Below are 23,438 nucleotides of genomic sequence, written 5' to 3'. Positions count from 1 at the left end.
AAGTTCGTGTCCATTGATTTCTCTGTGTGCCGAGACATTTATCTCCGAGGGCAGTTTTTAAAAATATGAATGCAGTCCACATCCAAATGGTTTGAAATTGGTACACAGATCAATCAAAGTGGTGTGTTTTCATCCAATTTTCCACGGTCAGCTCATTATCAGAATTATGCATAGCCTCATCTGCCAATTTGAATATGTGCAGGGAATACACTGGTGGTTGGACCGAAACATTGTGCAGTGAAACTTAAATGGATTCTGCTGGTCTTCATTGCATATGCTGAGGGCACAGCCAACATTATGGCCTGTCGAGCATTCACGTTTTTTATTTGTGCCTTCTAGTCTGCTGTTGCAGGTTCCTTTGGGAATAGGAGGCTCCACATCCACTAAACCTCTGCCAAAGTGAGGTATGTGCAGTTTGTAGATGTGGGTATGCAACTACCGGTCGGTGGATTCTCACCGGGGGCAGTAATGAAGTTGTAGAGGAGGAAAAGCAGAATAGATGTTTACGGAACGATTCCGCTATACCAAAGTGATTGCAGGAAAAAAAGGATAAAATGGTCCAGAAATGTCTTCACAGCTGTACTACCAAGTTGCTGTCTCCTTTAAATGAAACCTGTTCACTGTCCTGCTGTCAATGTTTTCCTGCCCCAGAAATGCTGTGATGCACAAGGTAGGCAGAGAAGTAAAAGTAGGGCAACATCTAGGCAATAGTGACCATAATATAATACGCTTTAAGATGATAATTGAGAAAGCACAAGTATGACGAAAACCAGGGGAATAGATTACAGAAAAGCTGATTTTGAGGGGCTGAGAATAGAACTTGGGAAATAAAGGGCCCAAGTTTGCCCCCTCTGCTAGAACGGTGCACCTCCATGAGACGCGGACTTTGTAGTACTGAAACGGCGCCGATTTCTTACCTCCGTATTCTACCCTTTGGTTCCAGGCCTGTGGCGCAGCCCTACGCCAAAAAGAGTGCCGGCAGCTGCGTACATGTGCAGTGGAGTCTGCGCGCGTGCGCAGTAGCTCTTGGCCCTCCCAGCGCGTCCTGTCTCTGGGCAACCCTATCCCTGGCCAAAGGGATGACGCGATGTTCGCAGCCCCTATCCCGGGCCGAGTGGCCTGCCGCACAGGCCGGCCGCTGCCTTCCCGCACTCCCTGAACAGTTCCCATGGCAACACGGCAGCATGGAGCGTGTACACAGGGAGATTTAGGCCACTTTGCAGTGCTAAGGAAATAATGTTGGCAATCTATATAATATAATTACTTTGAGCATGCATATACAACATATTTACCTAGCACTCTTTTCAGGAGACAGGACCCTTTGTTCTTGGATTAGCAGCCCTGCTAGAACTTACCCCTTTGATGTCTAGGTATCGCAAATAGTATCAGCATTTTACACGATGACTAAGTATGCTGCAGTAGGTGAGGTAGGAACTTTTAATTTTTTATTTATTGATTGATAATTTTATATTTTTATTTATTGATTTATTGATTGATTAATGTATTTGTCATTTATTATTGATGATGGTTCTTTATTTTTAAAAGCGAAGTGTTTAATGCTTTGGAAAATCCTCTAACTTCCCTCCTCCCACCCTCTGGTTACCTGCGCCTGATTTCTAAAGTGTCCGCAAGATTTTTCAGAACGTACAAAAGTGGACACTTACTCTGGCCTAAGTTAGTTTGGAGCAACTATTCACTGGACAAACTCACTTAACTGGCCAAAACAGGCATAAGTGGCTGGGAATACCCCCTTTTGAAAAAAAACTAAATTAAAAAAAGCCTAACTAACTCACTTACACTTGGGCAAATTAAATGGCCAAAATTGCAACTAAAAAGATACTCCAGAAAAATCAAGTTGCTCCAAAAAAAAAGCAACTCCTGGGGAAATTTGGGCCCAAAATGGGCAACAGTATTGGCAAAAAACGATATAGAACAGCAATGGGAAACATTTAAAACGATATCAACAGAGTGTAGGAACAATATACTCCGCTAAAATGAAAGAACAAACTAAACACCACTGAGAATTCATGGCAGAATAAAACCATAAGAGAACTATTGAAGGTGAGGAAAGAGGCATACATTAAGTACATAGACAGCAGGGTAGTGCATGATAAGGGAGAATACAAAAAGATTAGGAAAGCAAAGAGGAACTATGAAATTAAATGATCATGGAACATAAAAAATAGTAAAGTATTTGAGAGGCACATCAATAAAAAAGTACGGTTAGGATGGGAATAGGGCCATTAAGGGATAGACAGGATAACGATATTAAATAATTATTTTGCTTCAGTATTTACCAGGGAGATAGAACAGGTGGACGTGACATTGGATGATGAGAGAAGTGCATTTAAAATTAAAAGAGGGGATATATTAAATAAACAAATCAAACTCAAAAGAGGATAAAACCCCTGGTCCGAATGGATTTTAACCACACATTTTAAAATAATCTAGGGAAGAGATAGCAGAAGAATTACTACACATATTTAATAATTCATGAGAAAAAGGTGTAGTGCCAGAGGACTGGCGGATAGCTAACGTTAATACCTATATTTAAGAAGGGGGATAGAACATGTCCAGAGAATCATAGACCAGTCAGCTGAACATCGGTGGTAGGAAAAATAATGGAATCCTTACTAAAGGAGCAAACAGAAGAACATCTAGAAACCAAAAATATAATAATGAATAATCAGCATGAATTTCAAAAGGGAAAGTCTTGCTTGAACAACCTCATTGAATTTTTTGAAGACATAACGAGTAGACAATTAGAACGCAGTAGATGTAATTTAGCTAAATTTTCAAAAGGTCTTCGATAAGGTACCCCATAATAGTCTGACGAAGAAGGTCAGAGAATGTAGAGTTAGGCGACCAGTAGCAGAATGCTGGCTTCAAGACAGAAAGCAGAGAGTAGGTCGATATTCACAGTGGCAGAAGGTGGGTAGAGGTGTTCCACAAGGATCAGTGCTGAGACCATAGTTGTTCACAATTTATATTAACGATTTAGACTTTGGAATCAAAAAAATAATTTCTAAATTTGCAAATGACGCTAAATTGGGGGGGGGGGGGTCAATACTGAGGAGGACTGCAACAAATTACAGGAGGACATTAACAAACTTGCAGAATGGGCTTATCATTGGCAAATGAAGTTCAACACAGATAAATGTGAGATATTACATTTTGGTAGGAAGAATAGGGGGGTCACGAGTCTAGGTGGGGTAGAAGAACAAAGGGATCTCGGAGTACAAATACACAAACCAAGCACTAGGGTTTATTTCTAGAGGTATAGAATTGAAAAGTAGGGAAGTGATGCTAAACCTATATCGAATCTTGGTTAGACCACACTTAGGAGTACTGCGTACAGTTCTGATCACCATATTATAAAAAGGATATAGAGGCACTGGAGAGGGTGCAGAGAAGATTTACAAGGATAATACCAGAAATGCATGTGTATACATATCAGGAAAGGATGAACAGGCTGGGTCTCTTTTCTCTTGAAAAAAAGCTGAGGGGTGACATAATAGAGGTCTTTAAAATTATGAAAGGTTTTAATAGAATAGATACAGAGTGTTTCAACTTGTGGGGTCAAGCAAAACTAGAGACCATCAATATAAGATAGTCACCAAGAAATCAAATAGGGAATTCATGAGAAACTTCTTTACCCAGAGAGTGGTGAGAATGTGGAACTCGCTACCACAGGGAGTGATTGAGGTGAATAGTATAGATGCATTTAAAAGGAGGCTAGATAAGCATGAGCGAGATGGGAATAGAGGGTTATGCATGGACTGCTTGGGCCAAAATACTGTATATTCTATATAAGCACGGGGGGGGGGGGGGGTCTAACGGGGAGCAAATGACTTTTCGCCCGGAGGTGGCGCCGCTACCAACTCCTGTGAAATTCCGCAAGCGTTTAGCGGGAGCTGTAACCAGTAGTGCCCCACTCCACTGACGATGACAACGTCATTAGCTACCCGTTTTCACCCCGGAGTGAAAATTCAGTAGTGCCCCTAAAGCTGTAGGCTGCTCGCGGGGCGATAATTACAGGGGAGATTGGGAAGGTAAAAATAAAATATGGCAGCCTTCTTCGTCCTCGATTGCGAGGTCCATGCCGCGATCTTGCAGCCCAGCACTCCGTTTGTGTGCTGGGCTGCTGCCACGGCACCGTGCTCCCTGGTGGTCCAGGGGTGGCCCCGTTTCCCGCCCACATAGTCTGCAGCTTGGCCCTTCCCTTTAATGAAGGGGAGGGCCCTGTATACGCGGCAGCATTACGCATCCCACCACGTAGCACTGCGTACTTAACGGAGTCTTTCCGCCCTGCTCTCGCCCCACTGAGCAAGTGGAGCGCGATATGGGGCAGTAATCCGAATATAGGTTGTGGGGCGGGGCTTCCGCGCCTGGCGCAGAAACTCACACCTCATGGCTGTTACCGCCCCCAAACAGGGCGGTACGCAATTTCGGGGCAATATTCTTTTTAAGTCACTTTTCCCAAGTTCTTGTTCTATTCTATAGTTTTAAAATAAATGTAAGCCCAAGGATACCAATGTCCTTCAACTGTAGGGCTTCTTCACTGCAAGCCTCAACTGCTATGAGCATAAACATGAGCTTCACATTTTTAAAAAATAACTCAAATTAAAGAAGATTTTTTTTAACCTCATTCAAAATACATTGAAAATAGTGTTTCATAATAGACACCTTATAACTGGACAAAGAAAAGTTAGCACCACGTATCCCTGGTGAGCATAATTAATTGAACTCACTATTGCACTAAAGTCTAGACCAGAACTATTTAATTACCTCTTCTCCAAGATTCACATTCATTTCCTCACTAACACGTTTTGCCACGGACATGGCTGCCACGCGTCTGGGCTGAGTACATCCAATCATGCCATAGTTTGAATAACCATCTTCACTAAGATACTGCGTTAGTTGAGTTGTCTTTCCACTACCAGTCTCTCCAACAACAATGACCACATTGTTATCACTGTACAGAATGAAGGAAAAAAGGGATTATTTATATGAAGCTCCTTATCTTTCACCTTCCCCAGCTTACACAAATGTTTTCTCTCTTATGTCTCTTACAAAATATTCCCTGTTAATGTAGCCCAAGATGAGAGAAATTGACATTTCTTCAGTCTATCCTCCCTGTGTTGGCTCATTCCAATTTTTTATTTGGTGATAGGGCATTATTAAAGTTCACAAAGGGTTTAAATTTACACCCCAAAGACAGCCGAAAGGCAGGAATGTTCCAGCATCTACACCATGGAGAGGCAAACCACTATGTTCGTTGATCCTGCAATTGCACATGGCATGTTCCCAATCTGAACAGGACTGCCAAGGAAACTATTAGGCACTGTCCTGTGCGGGGAGTTAAGACCTAAAGGAAACTCCTCCTCAGCCAAAGCATGTTTACAAAGCAGCACCAGGCACCAGATCAAAATAAACCAAAATATTGCAGATGCTGGAAATCTGAAACAAAAGAATGCTGGAAACACTCAGCAAATCAGGCACAGTATCTGCAGAAAGATACAACTAGTCAACATGTCAGACACTGACCTTCATCAAAACAAGAAAATATTAGATAAACAGCTTACAAGAAGGAACAGACGAAGGGAAAGGAAAGGGGCGTGGGGGAGACATATACACAAGAGAATTGGTTAGGTAGAGAACAGAAGATGGTTAACTGGCAGAAGTGGTAACTGTGTGCGACAAAAGGAGGCATGATGAGAGAAATTAGAGAAATAAAAGATTCAGTCGTGAATGGTGGTTGACCATTAAACAACTAATGGGAGGAGGAGGCTCCATGAACATCCCCATCCTCAACAATGGCAGAGCCCAGCACTCGAGTACAAAAGACAAGCCGTTCGTAACCGCCTTCAGCCAGAAGTGCCTAGTGGATGATTCATCTCTGTCTCCTCCTGATGTCCCCACCATCACAGAAGCCAGTCTTCAACCACATGACATCAAGAAACGGCTGAGTGCACTGGATACGGCAAAGGCTATGGGCTCCGACAACGCCCCAGCTGTAATGCTGAAGACTTGTGCTCCAGAACTAACCGTGCCTCTAGCCAAGCTGTTCCAGAACAGCTACCCAATAAAAGTGGAAAATTGCCCTGTCCACAAAAAGCAGGATAAATCCAATCCGGTTAGTTACTGCCCCATCAGCCTTCTCTCAATCATCAGAAAAGTTATGGATGGGGTCATCGATAGTGCTATTAAGAGGCACTTACATAACCTGCTCACTTTGGTTGTTTAATGCTCACTTTGGATTCTGGCAGGTTTACTCGGCTTCAGACCTCAGTATAGCCTTGGTCCAAACATGGACAAAAGAGCTGAATTCCAGAGGTGAGTGTGACTGCCCTTGACATCAAGGCAGCATTTGGCCTGGCACTTGTGTGGTGTGGATGTTACTTGCCACTTATCTTGGCACTCTTTGGTATCAAAGAGCCCTAGTAAAATTGAAGTCAATGGGGATCATGGGGGAAAACTCTCCACTGTCTGGAGTCATAACTCACACTAAGGAAGATGACTGTGGCCAATCATCTCAACTCCACATCATCACTGCAGGAGTTCCTCAGGGCACTGTCCTTGGCCCGACCATCTTCAGCTGTTTCATCAATGACCTTCCCTCCATCATAAGGTCAGAAGTGGGGATGTTCGCTGATGATTGCACAGTGTTCAGTTCCATGCACAATTCCTCAGAGAATGAAGCAGCTCATACCTGCATGCAGCAAGTCCTGTATAACATCCAGGCTTGGCTGATAAGTGGCAAGTAACATCCACACCACACAAGTGCCAGGCAATGACCATCTCCTTGAACCACCTCCGCATGACATTCAATGGCATTACCATCGTCGAATCCCCCACTCTCAACATCCTGGGGGTCACCATTGACCAGCAACTTAACTAGACCAGTCACATAAATACTGTGGCTACAACAGCAGGTCAGAGGCTGGGATTTTACAGTGAGTGACTCACCTCCTGACTCCCCAAAGCCTTTCCACCACATAGAAGGCACGAGTCAGGAGTGTGACTGATTATTCTCCATTTGCCTGGATGAGTGCAGCTCCAACAACACTCAAGAAGCTCAACACCATCCAGGACAAAGCAGCCCGTTTGATTGGTACCCCATCCACCACCTTCAACATTCACGATTGGTGCGACGTGGCTGCAGTCTGTACCATCTACAAGATGCACTGCAGCAACTCGCTGAAGTTTTTTGGACAGCACCTCCCAAACCTGTGACCTCCAGCGCCTAGAAGGACAAGGGCAGCAGGCGCATGGGAACACCAAGTGCCCTTCCGAGTCTGATTGAGTAGACTGGGTCTTTACTCGTTGGAGTTCAGAAGGATGAGGGGTGGTCTTATAGAAACATTTAAAATAATGAAAGGAATAGACAAGATAGAGGCAGAGAGGTTGTTTCCACTGGTCGGGGAGACTAGAACTAGGGGGCACAGCCTCAAAATACGGGGGAGCCAATTTAAAACCGAGTTGAGAAGGAATTTCTTCTCCCAGAGGGTTGTGAATCTGTGGAATTCTCTGCCCAGGAAAGTAGTTGAGGCTAGCTCATTGAATATATTCAAATCATAGATAGATAGATTTTTAACCAATAAGGGAATTAAGGGTTATGGGGAGCGGGCGGGTAAGTGGAGCTGAGTCCACGGCCAGATCAGCCATGATCTTGTTGAGTGGCGGAGCAGGCTCGAGGGGCTAGATGGCCTACTCCTGTTCCTAATTCTTGTGTTCTTATGTCACACATGTTCTTGACTTGGAAATATATCGCCATTCCTTCGTTGTCACTGGGTCAAAATCCTGGAACTCCCTCCCTAACAGAACTGTACCATCACAACATGTATTGCAGTTATTCAAGAAGGTGGTTTACCACCACCAGCTTCTCAAGAGCAATTAGGGATGAGCAATAAATGCTGGCCTTGCCAGCGATGCCCACATGCCAAGAATGAATATAAAAAAAACCTGGTAAGGTCCAGTGGCCCAGAAGTCTGATGGAAGAAAAAGGTTAGTTAACACCAGAGATGCATGCCACTGTGCTGGCAGTTTACCAGCAGGAAGTGGGTTAAACAGACTGACTGGAAATGTGCTAATGTAATACAGCTATTGATTTTTCTTTATATTGTAGTAATGTTAGCTTTTAGTCTTTGTTAAGTGGGAATGTATGATTCAATTTTAAAGTAGCAACCACTGAACATTTGAACCAAGACTAACCCTATAGCACTGGCTAGTTTCATTATGGGATAATCACCTAGAATCATAGATTGACACAGCACAGAGGGAGGCCAATCAACCCATCGTGCCGGCTCTTTGAAAGAGATATCCAATTAGTTCCATTCTCCTGCCATATCCCCATAGCCCTGCAAGTTTTTCGCCTTCAAGTATTTATCAAATTCCTTTTTGAAAGTTATTATTGAATCTGCTTCCACCACCTTTTCAGGCAGTGCATTCCAGATCATAATGACTCACTGCATTAAAAAATTCTCATCATGCCTCTGGTTCCTTTGCCAATTTCTACAGATTACAAGAAGCAGGCCATTCTGAATTTCAGCTGCCCATAACCATTAACAATGTGCTACTTAAAGACAAAATCATTACTTACCGTATTATATTGAGTAGCTGCTCTCTAACGGCAAATATGGGTAGGTACTGTCTCTGTTCAAGAATAGATTTCTTCTTTGCAAATTCACTGCTTGCCACATTCTTGTCCTTCATATGGTCAGCAAATTTCTGATCCACCCTACATATTAAGGACATCGGAAAATATATTTTAGACACATTACAATTGCATTTCTGTTATCCGTTTACTCTATGGTGGTCCATAGTAGAAACAATATACAGCCACTTAATACGTTATTTATTGATGGGTGGCAGAGACCATACGTGTTCGGCGTGTACTTATTTTGTTACTGTTTTATTTAACTTGCATGCTTGATGGGACAAGGGAGAAAGTAGACAACTGGTGGGCAGAATGTTTTAGATTATTGTTGTTTTACTTCTGGGACCTGTTTCAAACAGGTCAGACTTGTTTCTTCTCTTTGATAGTCGAAAAGGTCAGAAACAAAATCTGTGAACAGTTCATTGCAGTTCCTAATTAGTTAGACAGTCAGACCACAAGGATAGAAGCTGTAAGAAAAGGTTTGCAATTATATCACTTATTTTCCAACCAACCTGTAATTCTTTACTATATCCAGTACTTATTTTCATTCGCTGTTTATTTGACCAATTATGTAATGATCTAAAACTTTCTTAAAAAAATCAATGATTACATCCCTACTGCTTTCCTTTCAGAAAATTTGCCTTCCACAAATTGAACAAGCTTACAATTGTTTGCTTTATTTGCAAACCCTTTATACAAGAAACAAGTACTAACCACAGTGCTATTCTTCTGAACATCTCCCTCCTTCCTCGTTATTCACTACAACTCCTACAAGTGAATGCAGTTTCCTATATTTTAATCTAACTTTTGGCCCAGTGTCACATTCTGTACCATCCTGTGTCAGTTTTTACAGTCTGTTTGGACTGAGGTGTTCCAACACGGACTCCTCAAGCTCAGACAACAATAATCTCTAGATTTAAAGCAAAGCTGTGGATAGCAATCTACTGCTGAAAAACAAAACATAATTCTGCAGATTCTCTCAGCTGGAACACATACAGCTGACCCTAGATTTGGGGGGAGGGGGGGGAAGCCATAGTTACCACCCCTAATCTCTTCAGCAAGCCCTGCTGGAGGTGCTCATGTTTGGAAATTCAGTGACAACAGGACTTTGATGCCTTCCATTGTCAAATAGCCTGCTAACACTCCCAGTCAGGCCTCACATAAGCATTAAGCCACACTGGGCAAGGATTCAATACTTGAAATCTGACTCCTTCCAGCCCGGTCAGCATGAGCCCTCAAATCTTGCCTTTGGCTTTGCATTAACATCCTCTGCTCCATCTTAGGAGACAAAGGCTTCAAGCTGGCTTGATTTAACACTGTGGAACTCGTCCCCCTAACCCCCCCCCCTCCCCCACCTTGCTACCTCTCGGCCCACCTTCAAAAACCTAATTCTCCAAACATGTCTTCAAGTCACCTGTCCTAACTTTTCTCCTGCTACCACTCGGTATCCATTTTTCACTTCGGAGAAGTGCCTTTGAATGTTTTACTAAGTTAAAAATGCTGTATAAATGAAAGTTGTCAGTTGCTGAAGAAAGGGGAGAATAAATAAGATTTGTTTTAATCCAATAGAAATACATGTACCTGTAATCCACTTTCCCATCTTCTCCTACGTCTATATCCTTCTCTTCCACCTGTTTTATGCCCATAATATCTCCCAGTTTGGTTCCAGCCAGTTCCCAGTGTTTATGCTGAGCCTGTCATAGAAACATTTGCAATTAAAAATGATGTAAATGTAAATACTTCGTCCTAAAAGCACACTCGCTGGAACTTTCAACTTTAGCAGAGGCGTGAAACGGGTTAAGCAGTTTCCGCTCAATGCCCCGGAATTTGCGGTGGGTAACAGCCAACAAACAGCACTCTTTGAAACTGACCGCAACTTCAGAATGTAGCGCATGCACATCTGAACACGGAAATCCTGAAGTTGCGGTCAGATATTCACTGCTCCGACACTGGCTGCACTATGGCCACTCCACCCCCATAACCGGCAATCAGCATAATCCATGAAATCAGTGAAACTGACGAAAACATTGGCTTTTCCATGGTAGTATCGCTATTAAATGCCCCGTTAAAAGTTAAATGATATTGGATTAGGTGTAACTGAGGTTTTAACAGCCTTTTGACTGCTAAATAAACGTGAAAAACGAATTTTAATTTTGTTGGTTGCCAAATTTTATTAATTTTTATAAAAATTAAAAATTTTTTTAAAAGTTGTTCATGTTTATTTCAGGTTTAGGTTTTCCCCATGTGAGAGCCCCAATCTTTGTTTTGCTCTCTCTAACATTTTTTAAAAGTTAGAATAAAAAAGGAGTTCCTTCACTTCCTGGTTTCCAGTCTGAGAATTCTGCATTGTGATTGGCTGCTGAGACAGCTTGTTGATGTCACAGCAGATTGTGCTCAGAGAACCCCATTAACTTGCACTGATCTTAACTGAACATTGGAAAAGCCGAACTTCACGTCACAGGGATCGCGAGATCTTTGTGGAAAGCTTACTTCTGGGCCAGCGGTGACGCCTTTGCTTCGCTGCTGACCACGAATTACAGGCCAATATCTTTCTTTGCTCACTTACAGATCAGATGTATAATTTAACAAGTCAAAAGGATTTATGAGTTGCTTGGTGATCTGGGTAAAATTGGAATTGGGCTAAATTCTGGTCATTGGTTTGACATAGCAGGCCCATGGAGTTGTAAGTTGAACAACTTCAGGACATTGTGAGGGGGAGGGTGAACAGCGTGAGTCTAGAAAGCAGTGACAGGATTGGTCCAAGTCAGCATGGATTTATGAAAGGGAAATCATGCTTGACAAATCTTCTGGAATTTTTTGAGGATGTAACTAGTAGAGTGGACAAGGGAGAACCAGTGGATATAGAAACATAGAAACATAGAAAATAGGTGCAGGAGTAGGCCATTCGGCCTTTCTAGCCTGCACCGCCATTCAATGAGTTCATGGCTGAACATTCAACTTCAGTACCCCATTCCTGCTTTCTCGCCATACCCCTTGATCCCCCTAGTAGTAAGGACCTCATCTAACTCCTTTTTGAATATATTTAGTGAATTGGCCTCAACAACTTTCTGTGGTAGAGAATTCCACAGGTTCACCACTCTCTGGGTGAAGAAGTTCCTCCGCATCTCGGTCCTAAATGGCTTACCCCTTATCCTTAGACTGTGACCTCTGGTTCTGGACTTCCCCAACATTGGGAACATTCTTCCTGCATCTAACCTGTCTAACCCGTCAGAATTTTAAATGTTTCTATGAGGTCCCCTCTCATTCTTCTGAACTCCAGTGAATACAAGCCCAGTTGATCCAGTCTTTCTTGATAGATCAGTCCCGCCATCCCGGGAATCAGTCTGGTGAACCTTCGCTGCACTCCCTCAATAGCAAGAATGTCCTTCCTCAGGTTAGGAGACCAAAACTGTACACAATACTCCAGGTGTGGCCTCACCAAGGCCCTGTACAACTGTAGCAACACCTCCCTGCCCCTGTACTCAAATCCCCTTGCTATGAAGGCCAACATGCCATTTGCTTTCTTAACCGCCTGCTGCACCTGCATGCCAACCTTCAATGACTGATGTACCATGACACCCAGGTCTCTTTGCACCTCCCCTTTTCCTAATCTGTCACCATTCAGATAATAGTCTGTCTCTCTGTTTTTGCCACCAAAGTGGATAACCTCACATTTATCCACATTATACTTCATCTGCCATGCATTTGCCCACTCACCTAACCTATCCAAGTCGCTCTGCAGCCTCATAGCATCCTCCTCGCAGCTCACACTGCCACCCAACTTAGTGTCATCCGCAAATTTGGAGATACTACATTTAATCCCCTCATCTAAATCATTAATGTACAGTGTAAACAGCTGGGGCCCCAGCACAGAACCTTGCGGTACCCCACTAGTCACTGCCTGCCATTCTGAAAAGTACCCATTTACTCCTACTCTTTGCTTCCTGTCTGACAACCAGTTCTCAATCCACGTCAGCACACTACCCCCAATCCCATGTGCTTTAACTTTGCACATCAATCTCTTGTGTATTTGGACTTTCAAAAGGCTTTTCAGAATGGCAGGGAATGACTAGTGGGGTGCCGCAGGGCTCAGTGCTGGGACCCCAGCTATTTACAATATACATTAAAGATTTAGATGAAGGAATCCAAGTTTGCAGATGACACTAAGCTGGGTGGTGGTGTGAGATGTGAGGAGGACACTAAGAGGCTGCAGGGTGACTTAGACAGGTTAGGTGAGTGGGCAAATGCATGGTAGATGCAGTATAATGTGGATAAATGTGAGGTTATCCACTTTGGGGGCAAAAACACGAAGGCAGAATATTATCTGAATGGCGGCAGACTAGCAAAAGAGGAGGTGCAACGAGACCTGGGTGTCATGGTTCATCAGTCACTGAAAGTGGGCACGCAGGTACAGCAGGCGGTAAAGAAGGCAAATGGCATGTTGGCCTTCATAGCTAGGGGATTTGAATATAGGAGCAGGGAGGTCTTACTGCAGTTGTACAGGGCCTTGGTGAGGCCTCACCTGGAATATTGTGTTCAGTTTTGGTCTCCTAATCTGAGGAAGGACGTTCTTGCTGTTGAGGGAATGCAGCGAAGGTTCACCAGGCTGATTCCCGGGATGGCAGGACTGACATATGAGGAGAGACTGGATCGACTGGGCCTGTATTCATTGGAGTTTAGAAGGATGAGAGGGGATCTCATAGAAACATATAAAATTCTGACGGGACTAGACAGGTTCGATGCAGGAAGAATGTTCCCAATGTTGGGAAAGTCCAGTCTAAGGATAAGGGGTAAGCCACTTAGGACTGAGATGAGGAGAAACTACTTCACTCAGAGAGTTGTTAACCTGTGGAATTCCCTACTGCAGAGAGTTGTTGATGCCAGTTCATTGGATATATTCAAGAGGGAGTTAGATCAGCCATGATCTTATTGAATGGTGGTGCGGGCTCAAAGGGTCGAATGGCCTACTCCTGCACCTATTTTCTATGTTTCTATGAGTCCGTGGTCCATGTCGGTACCAATGACATAGTTAGAAAGCGGGATGAGGTCCTGCAGGCTGATTTTATGGAGATTGGACTGCTAATGAGACAGGTGTCATCGAAATTTCCAGATTAATGCCCAAAACGCTTCTGCGCAGCTTCCAGTTGTTGGTATCAATCACTCCGATTTTTAATTCAATAAAATAACCATTTGGGGTTACTTTCACTTTATACATCAACTAGATCATTACATTGATTGATTTTAGTAAAATAGTTAGGTCACACTGGAACTGGTAATACTGCAACATGGCACATGCTTTTCAGTGGGCACTTAGAAATTTATACAGATTTCTGCTCATTTGATTTTTTTTTTACTTTAAACATAGGTTTCAAACCTTAGACAGTAGAAATTTGTGTCACTGAAATTAAAGTCTCTGTTAATTATAACCCTTTTGCTCATACACAAATTTCACATCTTAAAGAGAGCCCAATCCCTTCATCTTATGTTGCACTCTGCCCAATAATTCAAAATAGCAGGACAGTGTAACCCATCCATTTACCTTTTTGCGCTCCTTCTGTTCACGGTGCTTGCGGACTAGTTGGCTTCCTTTGCGAGAGATGATTGCCATGTCGGATGTGGCATCTTTCACTGGAATCACTGGCTCTGGCTGTCAGAGCAAAAAAAAACAAAGTGAGTAATGTATATCAGTTAGGAAAGAGCATACTGCCATAGAATCATACAACATTGAAGGAGGCCATTCGGCCTATCGTGTGCCTGTTCCGGCTGTTTGAAAGAGCTATCCAATTAGTCCCATTCTCCGTCCTTTCCCCATAGCTCTGCAAATGTTTCCCCTTCAAGTATTTATCAAATTCCCTTTTGAAAGTTATTATTGAATCTGCTTCCATCTTTTCAGGCAGTGCATTGCAGACTCGCTGCATAAAAAAATTCTCATGTCACCTCTGGTTCTTTTGCCAATTACCTTAAATTTGTGTCTTCTGGTTTCCAACCCTTCGGCCACTAAAAATAGTTTCCCCTTATTTACTCAATCAAAAACCCGTCATGATGTTGAATACCTCTATTAGATCTCACCTTAACCTTATCTGCTCCAAGGAGAACAACCTTAGCTTCTCTAGTCTATCCACGTAACTGAAGTCCCGTATTTCCTGGTACCATTCTAGTAAATCGCACCCTCTCTAAGGCCTTGGCATTCTTCCTAAAATGTAATGCTCAGAATTGGACACAATACTCCAGCTGGGGCCTCACCAGTGATTTATAAAAGTTTTGCATAACTTCCTGTTTTCTTTTGTATTCCATGCCTCTGTTTATAAAGCCAAGGATCCCACATGCTTTTTTAAACAGCCTTCTCAAATTGTCTTTCACCTTCAAAGATTTGTGTACGTACACACCCAGGTCTCTTTGTTCCTGCACCCCCTTTAAAATGGTACCACAGCAACTAATATTTAGGGAAGGATATACTTGCATTGGAGGCTGTTCAGAGAAGGTTCACTAGGTTGATTCCGGAGATGAGGGGGTTGACTTATGAGGAAAGGTTGAGTAGGTTGGGCCTCTACTCATTAGAGTTCAGAAGAATGAGACGTGATCTTATCGAAACATATAAGAGAATGAGGTGGCTCGACAAGGTGGATGCAGAGAAGATATTTCCACTCATAGGGGAAACTAAAACTAGGGGACATAATCTCAGAGTAAGGGGCCGCCCATTTAAAACTGAGATGAGGAGGAATTTCTTCTCTGAGGGCTGTAAATCTATGGAATTCTCTGCCTCAGAGAGCTGTGGAGGCTGGGTCATTGAATATATTTAAGGCGTAGATAGACAGATTTTTGAGCGATAAGGGATTAATGGGTTATGGGGAGAGGGCAGGGAAGTGGAAGTGGGCTGAGTCCATGATCAGATCAGCCATGATCTTATTAAATGGCGGAGCAGGCTCGATGGGCCAAATGGCCTACTCCTGCTTCTATTTCTTATGTTCTTATGTTCTTATTAGCATACATTCTGTGCGCCCTTTGAGAAATAGCAAAACTGAAGAACAGATTTATTGAAACAGAATAATTTTTGTCTGCACAACACAGAACTCCACTAAAACCAAAGAGATAGACTAATTACATAAAACAGGATACTCAAAACTCTGAAGATATTAAATTAAGACAACGATGAACAAGTATTTACTGGTATGAACACAGCACTAACAGCTACTCCTCGTCTATGAACCAATTACAGTACCACGTTTGTACAAATGTGAAGCAGGTGCAAAACTGGCAGTGTACACTGGCAGCAAGTTACCAAACTAACTGCAACCACAGTGAAGATGTGAAGGCATGGGCTTCACACTGGCTATAAAACAACTTGGGCTGTAATTTCTGGCACCCACGGGTGTATGTACCCGGAGAGGAAACCTGGAACTTGCGATCTGTCGAGAATTCTCTTGACAGATCGTAGCCATCCCAGGGAAAAGGGCCTCTGCTATTTGCCCAACTTCTGCCCAGCGAATGCCCGTGAAATTCTTGCGCCTGGTAAAAGCCATAAGGTCTGCTTTTACCAGCGCAAGAATTTAAAAAAAACAGAAAAATAAAATGTTATCAATTATTTATACATTTAAAAACCTGTGAAATAAGACTAGGTTATTTTTAGCCCATTTAAAACATGTAAATATATTTTTCAAAAAATTTACATTATTTTCAATATTTAATTAAATGTCTTTTTAATTCATTTTAAGTGTGTGATGATTTAAAAAAATTTATTTGATGTGTAGAGCTATTTTTTGGGGTGTTCCCATTCATGCTTATGGGGTTTCTGTACGTACGGAATCCCCAGAAGTATGAATGGGGATTCCCTTTTGTCATTCGTTGGGCTGGCCCTCGTGATCCATGGGATGTTTGCGAACCCCCTACGCCCGAGATACATGTGCCTCTTCCCGCAGGTACCTGGAGAGCCCCAGGACCGTGAATCCCCGGACTACCAGGTACGTGGGCATATTATTTGCAGATCGGAGGCATTTCCCCGCGGGATGCCTCCGACCGCAAATTCAGGGCCTTTATTTTTTTCAACATTAGCAAAAAGCAGTCTTCAAACTAAATATTTTACTGCCATTTGAAAATAGTTATTACCTAGCAAAGAGCAAAGCAGAAGCTGGCAACATAACCTAGATCCGTTGGTTCTCATCTTACACTATAATGGCACTGATTTAAAAGGAGTTGATTTTGGTCTATCCAAAAAAAATCTTAAATGCAGTTACTTTATTTAAAAGTATCCCAAAAAATGGCTAGCTGTTGGTTAGTTTCAAATCAAACCTACCTGTTTGGTAAACACAATTCGACCATCCAAGAATGGTGGGACTAAGTTATGCACCAATAAATGAACTCGAGTTGCATTGTCCTCTTCAAAATCTTCATCCACTTCCAGACGCTGGACCACACCACTGGTTAGCATTCGATTTGTTTCCCATCGTTCATTATCCTACAAAACAAGCATTTAGCAAACATGATCAACTATTTCTCTGAAATGCTCTTTAAAAGTACCAATAATCAGTATCATTATCCTGTGCTCAATTTGTAAATGTGTGAAAGGGCTAGACTATATTCATTTTAAACAAATGATATGGTGTGCACCATCTATAAGATACACTGCAGCATCTTGCCACAGCTTCTTCGGCAGCACCTCCCAAACCCACGACCTCTACCACCTAGAAGGACATGGGCAGCAGGCGCATGGGAGCACCATCACCTCCAAGTTACACACCATCCTGACTTGGAAATATAATCGCTGTTCCTTCATCGTCGCTGGATCAAAATCCTGGAACTCCCTCCCTAACAGCACTGTGAGAGTACCTTCATCACACAGACTGCAGCGGTTTAAGAAGGCAGCCATCACCCTCTTCTTAAATGCAACTTGGGTTGGGCAATAAATGCTAAGCATGCTAGCTTCGCCCATTTCCCAAGAATGAATTTTTTTTAAACCTGTAGAGTTCTCCCCTGGATATTGCAGTATTGCAGCAGCAATCAAAGCAAAATTGGCCGGTTTCCTAATCCTGTCCCCTGCTGTCATTTAAGACCTTCTTACTCCACTTTCCCTCCATCACAATACTGTCTGATTTCAGACAGAGCAAAATGCAGCCTCGATCTCCAACATAAAGTTTCATTTCTCAAAACATAACTGTAATCAGTTAAGTCTACTCCCAGTCATTTATCAAAGGTGCTCTTGAACTAATCATTATGAAGCCTGCAAGTTGATTCTGGGTCTAAACTATGAAACGAAGATCTCAGCCAGACAGTGCTCCGATTTATTTTAAAAATAAACTTGGGCACAACAGACACAGGGACCAAAAAGATGCATCCAGAGAGCCATGCTCGAATTATATTGTTCCCTTATACTACAGAGTCCCCACTCAAAGCAAGAATACAGAGTTGTTAATTTTATTTTTTTGAGGCGGAGTCCAGAGACTAAAAAGAGCTACTGCTCTCTATCTTTGAGAAAATGTCCAGTACCAGGCTGAACACTTATTTTAAAGCTATCATTTGATGATTACCAATAGTTTACTGACAAACACAAGTTCAACAATAAATTAACCCCGAGATCCAACAAGAAAGCAGCAGAAAGTAATATTAGAGGGACCCTTCAAATTTCATTTTAGATATATGAGCTTTTAGTTAGTTTGGCCCCAAGTTTCCACATGATTTGCTCCTGATTTTTAGGAGCAACTGGTGGAGAACGGAGTATCTTAGAAATCGCAATTCTCCACATTTAAGTTTTCTGCAGTTCTAGTCAGGTAGAACAGTTTCACTTTTGAACAGAATTTTTTTTCAAAAGGGGGCGTGTCCGGCCACTGACGCCTGATTTGAAAGTTTCCTCATTGAAAACGTACTCCAAACTAACTTAGAATGGAGCAAGTGAAGATTTTTGTAGGCTTGAAAAAACCTTGTCTACACATTAAAAAATCAGGCGCAGGTTACAAATTAGGCGTCGGGAACGAGGTGGGGGGGGGAGGGGGGGGGAAGGAAAGTCATTAAATTCTACAATAAATCCTTAGTTATACTTAGACAAATATTATACAAATAAATCCAACCTGAATAAAAATTTATAAGCAAAGAAAAGATTAAATAAACCATGTTTCTACCTGTGTGAAAGTGCTTCAGGCAGGCCTTTCAGGCAGCGGTTTGCCGTCGGGACTGACCGACGGCAGGGGGAGGGAGAAAGCTGCAAGAAGCCTGAGTACTTCAGGCAGCCGTTTGCCGTCGGGCCCGATGGACGGCAGGGGGAGAAAGCTGCAAGAAGCCTCAGTGCTGATCATGGAAGGGCAATGTGGTTTTATTAAAAAATGTTAAAAATTGAACAGCTACAAAAAATTTGAAGAGTCTCAAACAAGTGCATGTGTCCCATTTATCACAGTCTATCTTTAATTACAGAATGCACTCCCTCACACACAGAAATATCAAGAAAATTAAAATACAAGCCTTTGCAAGGGTTCAATAAACAAATTTTCACTTTTTCTGCAGCACTTTTTAAAATGGCCGAGTGCCAATGTTTATTTCAGACTGCGCGTGCGCGAACGCTCCAACACGCACGCGCAGGGTTGCCGGCACCAAAAAAACTCATTTAAATTGTACCCGCCCCCTCCTACTTACAAAATCGGCACAAGTGGTAGGCTCCGCCCCCTGTGCGCTGCGCCAAGCAGACATCGAGCTGCAAGGCGCTCGAGAATACCGCGTTTTTTTTCCGGCGCCGTTTTCGGCGCGAAAAACGGGTGCCCAGCTTGGAGGGGCGCCTGTTTTGCCGCGTGTGGAAACTTGGGGCCTTTATGCTTAACCATATTCGGCAGTCTTAAAATTGCATATCTTGGAATTGCTCTCCAATATACTTATTTAACCTATAGACTAATTTTTTTTCTTGGGATGCCTTCTTCAAATTCAATGGGGAAAGGAAGAAAAATTAAAAATATATCACACATACCTCATTAATTTGCCTCTTCTGTGCAGAAATCCTCTTCTGTGTCTGTTTCTGCAACAGTTGCTCCCGTTTCTTCACATATTCCTCTGAGGTGTATGCCAGAGGATTGTGGAAGTCATCGTGTCCTTCATCCATCATGTACCAGTCTCTATCGGCTTGCTACAAGAATGAGAGATGCACAACAAAACAAGTAAAAATAAACAAAGTTATGGTCGTTTTTCAGAGCGAGGTAGCACATCATTTTCAGTTTTATCTATTGCAAAGCAGCCCAAGTATTCTGAAAAAGGTTCTAACTTTAATTTAGATTGCAATGCCATAAATCTGGACATTTATTATACAAATATAATGGCCCTTAGAAACATATTTGGACCTCCATCAAAACTAAATGTGCAGAATCACAAATGGAACATGATGCCTATGCGGTAATATTCATCAGCTCACCACACACCAGAAATTAAAAGCGTACTTAAAGTACATAATGTTAAAGTAACTTTGTATTCTGGCCCTATCACAGCCTCCCAGCACCAAACTCATGCCAAGATATAGTAAGCAGGTGCTGGCTAAAATTGGAATATTCTGCACATGAACTCTTTTTTTGTTACCATGTTTCTTACTTTAATGCTAACTGATGGCAAGAGAAAACCCTTTGAAGGACAAAGCATCCTTAATATGCTAATATTTTAATTGCAAAGCTGTAAAGTCTTTATTCTGGTGTCCTACTAGCACGGGCCAGCCCACACTGCGATATGTGTGCGCGCTCGGTCTGTGCAACAGAGCTGGTCTCCAGTTAGTCTTGGGTAATCCTTGCCACTGGACCAAGACCTAGCTCTGTCAAGCCCGTGTGGTGGCTGGTGTGCAACGACCACCACACGTTAAAAAAATCCAAGCACAGGCATCTTCCACCCTTCAATATGTAGTTCGGGATCTGGAATATTAGGTCCTTCATTGAAACACCTATGAACCCATCCCTTTTGGGTGTGGAAGCAAGTCATCCTCGCTTCAAGGGACTGCCTATGATGATGATGATGATGACTAGGGCACATCCTAATTATTATTCAAATCATTGGTAATTGCTCTGCCGGTTGTCTTGTTGGACAGTTGTGAAGTGTAGAGACAGAAGGTGGCTCCATAGGTAAGGTATTAGGTTGCTATCTCTCTCTGAAAAATATCCATTTTACCCCAGATTCTGCAGGGAAATTTTCAAAGGATCTCATCTGACTAATCGGTCTGATTGTCCCTTTGTTAATTGGCCCCAAACTGCTGACTCAATTCAATGACCCTGAAATCCCGGTCGGAGGCTTCCCGTGGGCGTTCGCGTGAAAACAAGAGAAAAGATGCGCACTTACCTTTAGCTGGGGCGCCCACCAGCGATTGCAGTTTTAGGCCTAAGAGGCATGCGCATCAGAGCACATGCACGTCTGAACGGACATAGAACTGGAAGCTGGAGTCACGTGGGCCTAGATATCCAATCAAGGTAAATTATTTTCTCATTCATAATAATGGGAACTCCGTGAGTAGGAGTTCTCATTATGAATGAGAACCCCCCCCCACCCCCCAAACACCTAAACATAAATTAAAAAATAAAACACCCCACATATTTAAACTAAAGTTAATAAATGTGTTACAAAAAATATATATTTTTCCGATTTTTTTTTTAAAGTTTTGCAATTATGGTTTAAAATAAACTTACCTTAGTGGGCAGGGTTTTTAAACATTAAAAAAGTGATTTTAAATTTTATATAAAATGTTTGCCTACATTATAACAGTGATGATACTTCAAAGGCAATGAAGCGTTTTAGGACATCCTGAGGATGTGAAAGGTGTTATATAAATGCAAGTTATTTCTTTCTTCAATTTACAATACAACAATTGCATAATGTAAATTATTTTATGAAGTGCTTTGTGATATTTCAGAGATGTGATAATGTTCTATAGAAGGTTCCTTTCTTCCTGTTGAAAAACAATTTATGGCATGTTTATATATCTTTTCTATTATACACCAAACAAAATTGGAAATTCAAATGCTGGCAGTTTAAAGCATGATGCAAACTTTCTAACAGTTTTGAAAAGATAAATAGAAATGTTATATTATTTTTCCAACGTTACTTTAAAATCGAGGAAGCGCCTTACCCTTTGATCTTCTTCCCACTGCTGTTGTTCATCTTCATTCTCAAAATAAATGCCATCTTTACCTTCCTCTCTCCTACCTGAATAGGTTGGAGATGGTTACATTTTAGTCTAAGACAGCAAAATGATCATTGTTACAATATTAAAATTGTGTTATAGCTACACTTAGGATTTGAGACATTTGCTTTAAAGAACATATCACACTGAATTATCTAAAAACGCAAATGCATTTTCTGTACACACTTTACACAAAACTTCGTATTATTTTGATACTCAAACCTTTCAGATTACTGATTTGCCGCGTTTCTAAATTAACGGTATATTGGGCTATATTTTTCCATCCATTCTCTATGAATGGGGGAAAATCCAACCTCTAGGATGAATGGCCAAATGCGAGTCTCTATGTTGTAAAGGTAAAGTCACTGATTACTGGAGACTGAGTTACAACAAATTTGCATTTTTGAAAGTAACTTAAATTTAAATTTTTTTAACTCTATTTCAGTAGCAAGAAAAATCCCCCACAAAACATTTACCTTTGCCTTTGGAAAGTCGAGGTGTCGCCCCCAAATGCCTTCTGTCATCAGCCCACTCATTGTATTTGTACGATGGTGTTGGCAGGGGTGTATCCTCTTCATAATGGTTCCTTCTAGACCTGATCAAAGCAAATTCCAACTTGAAAAACCAGGGAAGATGAGGAAAGCTCAGAACAATCAACAAAACAATTATCTTTTAGGCATAAAGCACTTAATTGTCACAGGGAAATGTGATCTACACCAGTTTCTAGGGGATGACTTTAACCCTACTCGCTCAGTAAAAACCTTGCAGGTGGGTAGTTAAAATCACCCTGGCTCTTACCTATCCGAAAGTTGCCGTGATTGTAACAACTGCAATTTTAATCTGCTCTCCTGAGCAGCCAGCAAGGACAAGCGCCCTGAGCCAACAGGGTCCTTCTTTAAATACGCATGTTACGGCCCGATGACATCACTGAGACCTAACTGTAATTTTAACTCAGGCCTGAGCGGGGAATCCACCTGGAGTTAAAGTCTGGGCCTATGTCTCAGGGTTGAGTAGACTACAATAAATTGTGAAGCTTTTCATTGAGTGCCTTGTCATATCCGCATTTAGAACAATGTCAATACATCAATATGTAGGAGAATAACTACAGGATTAACAAATAAATAGTCACACATGATGCTTCCTGAAGTTCCACAGTACATGTGGGTACTGCTTAGACTATATTATCTATTTTGTAGGTTTACCAAATGGCAGAAAAAAAACCTGTGTGAAATAGTTGAACCTAATTTGAATAAAACAAAATAAAAATTGTTTGGAAATATTATATTGAGAATAAGCTGCAATGTTCAAAACAAATCAACTAACATTGAACTACTTAAATCAGAGAAACTCAGCTTGCTTTATATTTTTTCTTTCTCACCTTCCCCCTCTTTAAGGTTCCATATTCACTCTCCAGTACCTCACTCAAGTGGTCACTATTCATGAGTCTACCTTGACAAGTTCTTCAACAGTGGGGAACAAACAACATTATAGAGGCATGAAGCCAGCTGTAGAATCCCTACCTATACCCCACCCGAGATCGGCTAATTCAGCACAGTTTGGAGCATGAACCTGGAACCCACCTGCTCTATGTGCCTCAACTACTAATTGAGCCATCATGAGGAAGTGTCTGAGTTGATTAATTTAACTATCAAGATT

At 42.0% G+C, this 23,438-nt stretch overlaps 1 protein-coding gene across 3 annotated transcripts in view; it reads right to left on the bottom strand.

Annotated features, from left to right (window-relative positions):
* The window catches only part of dhx38 (DEAH (Asp-Glu-Ala-His) box polypeptide 38), a 102,706-nt gene that overhangs the window by 53,147 nt on the left and 26,121 nt on the right, over window positions 1–23,438 (bottom strand). For all 3 annotated transcript variants that reach the window (XM_070898218.1, XM_070898216.1, XM_070898217.1), the window contains exons 6-13: window positions 22,259–22,377; window positions 21,729–21,805; window positions 19,602–19,757; window positions 16,950–17,111; window positions 14,199–14,306; window positions 10,241–10,353; window positions 8,603–8,740; window positions 4,789–4,975 (exon numbers count right to left, since the gene is read on the bottom strand). In XM_070898218.1, coding sequence (XP_070754319.1) covers window positions 4,789–4,975; window positions 8,603–8,740; window positions 10,241–10,353; window positions 14,199–14,306; window positions 16,950–17,111; window positions 19,602–19,757; window positions 21,729–21,805; window positions 22,259–22,377 — 1,060 coding nt within the window. The remainder of the gene's footprint in view (window positions 1–4,788; window positions 4,976–8,602; window positions 8,741–10,240; window positions 10,354–14,198; window positions 14,307–16,949; window positions 17,112–19,601; window positions 19,758–21,728; window positions 21,806–22,258; window positions 22,378–23,438) is intronic.

The sequence above is a fragment of the Pristiophorus japonicus genome, chromosome 13 (genome assembly GCF_044704955.1).
Source record: "Pristiophorus japonicus isolate sPriJap1 chromosome 13, sPriJap1.hap1, whole genome shotgun sequence".
Classification (NCBI taxonomy): domain Eukaryota; kingdom Metazoa; phylum Chordata; class Chondrichthyes; family Pristiophoridae; genus Pristiophorus; species Pristiophorus japonicus.
This window is presented reverse-complemented; position numbering and strand designations above follow the sequence as displayed.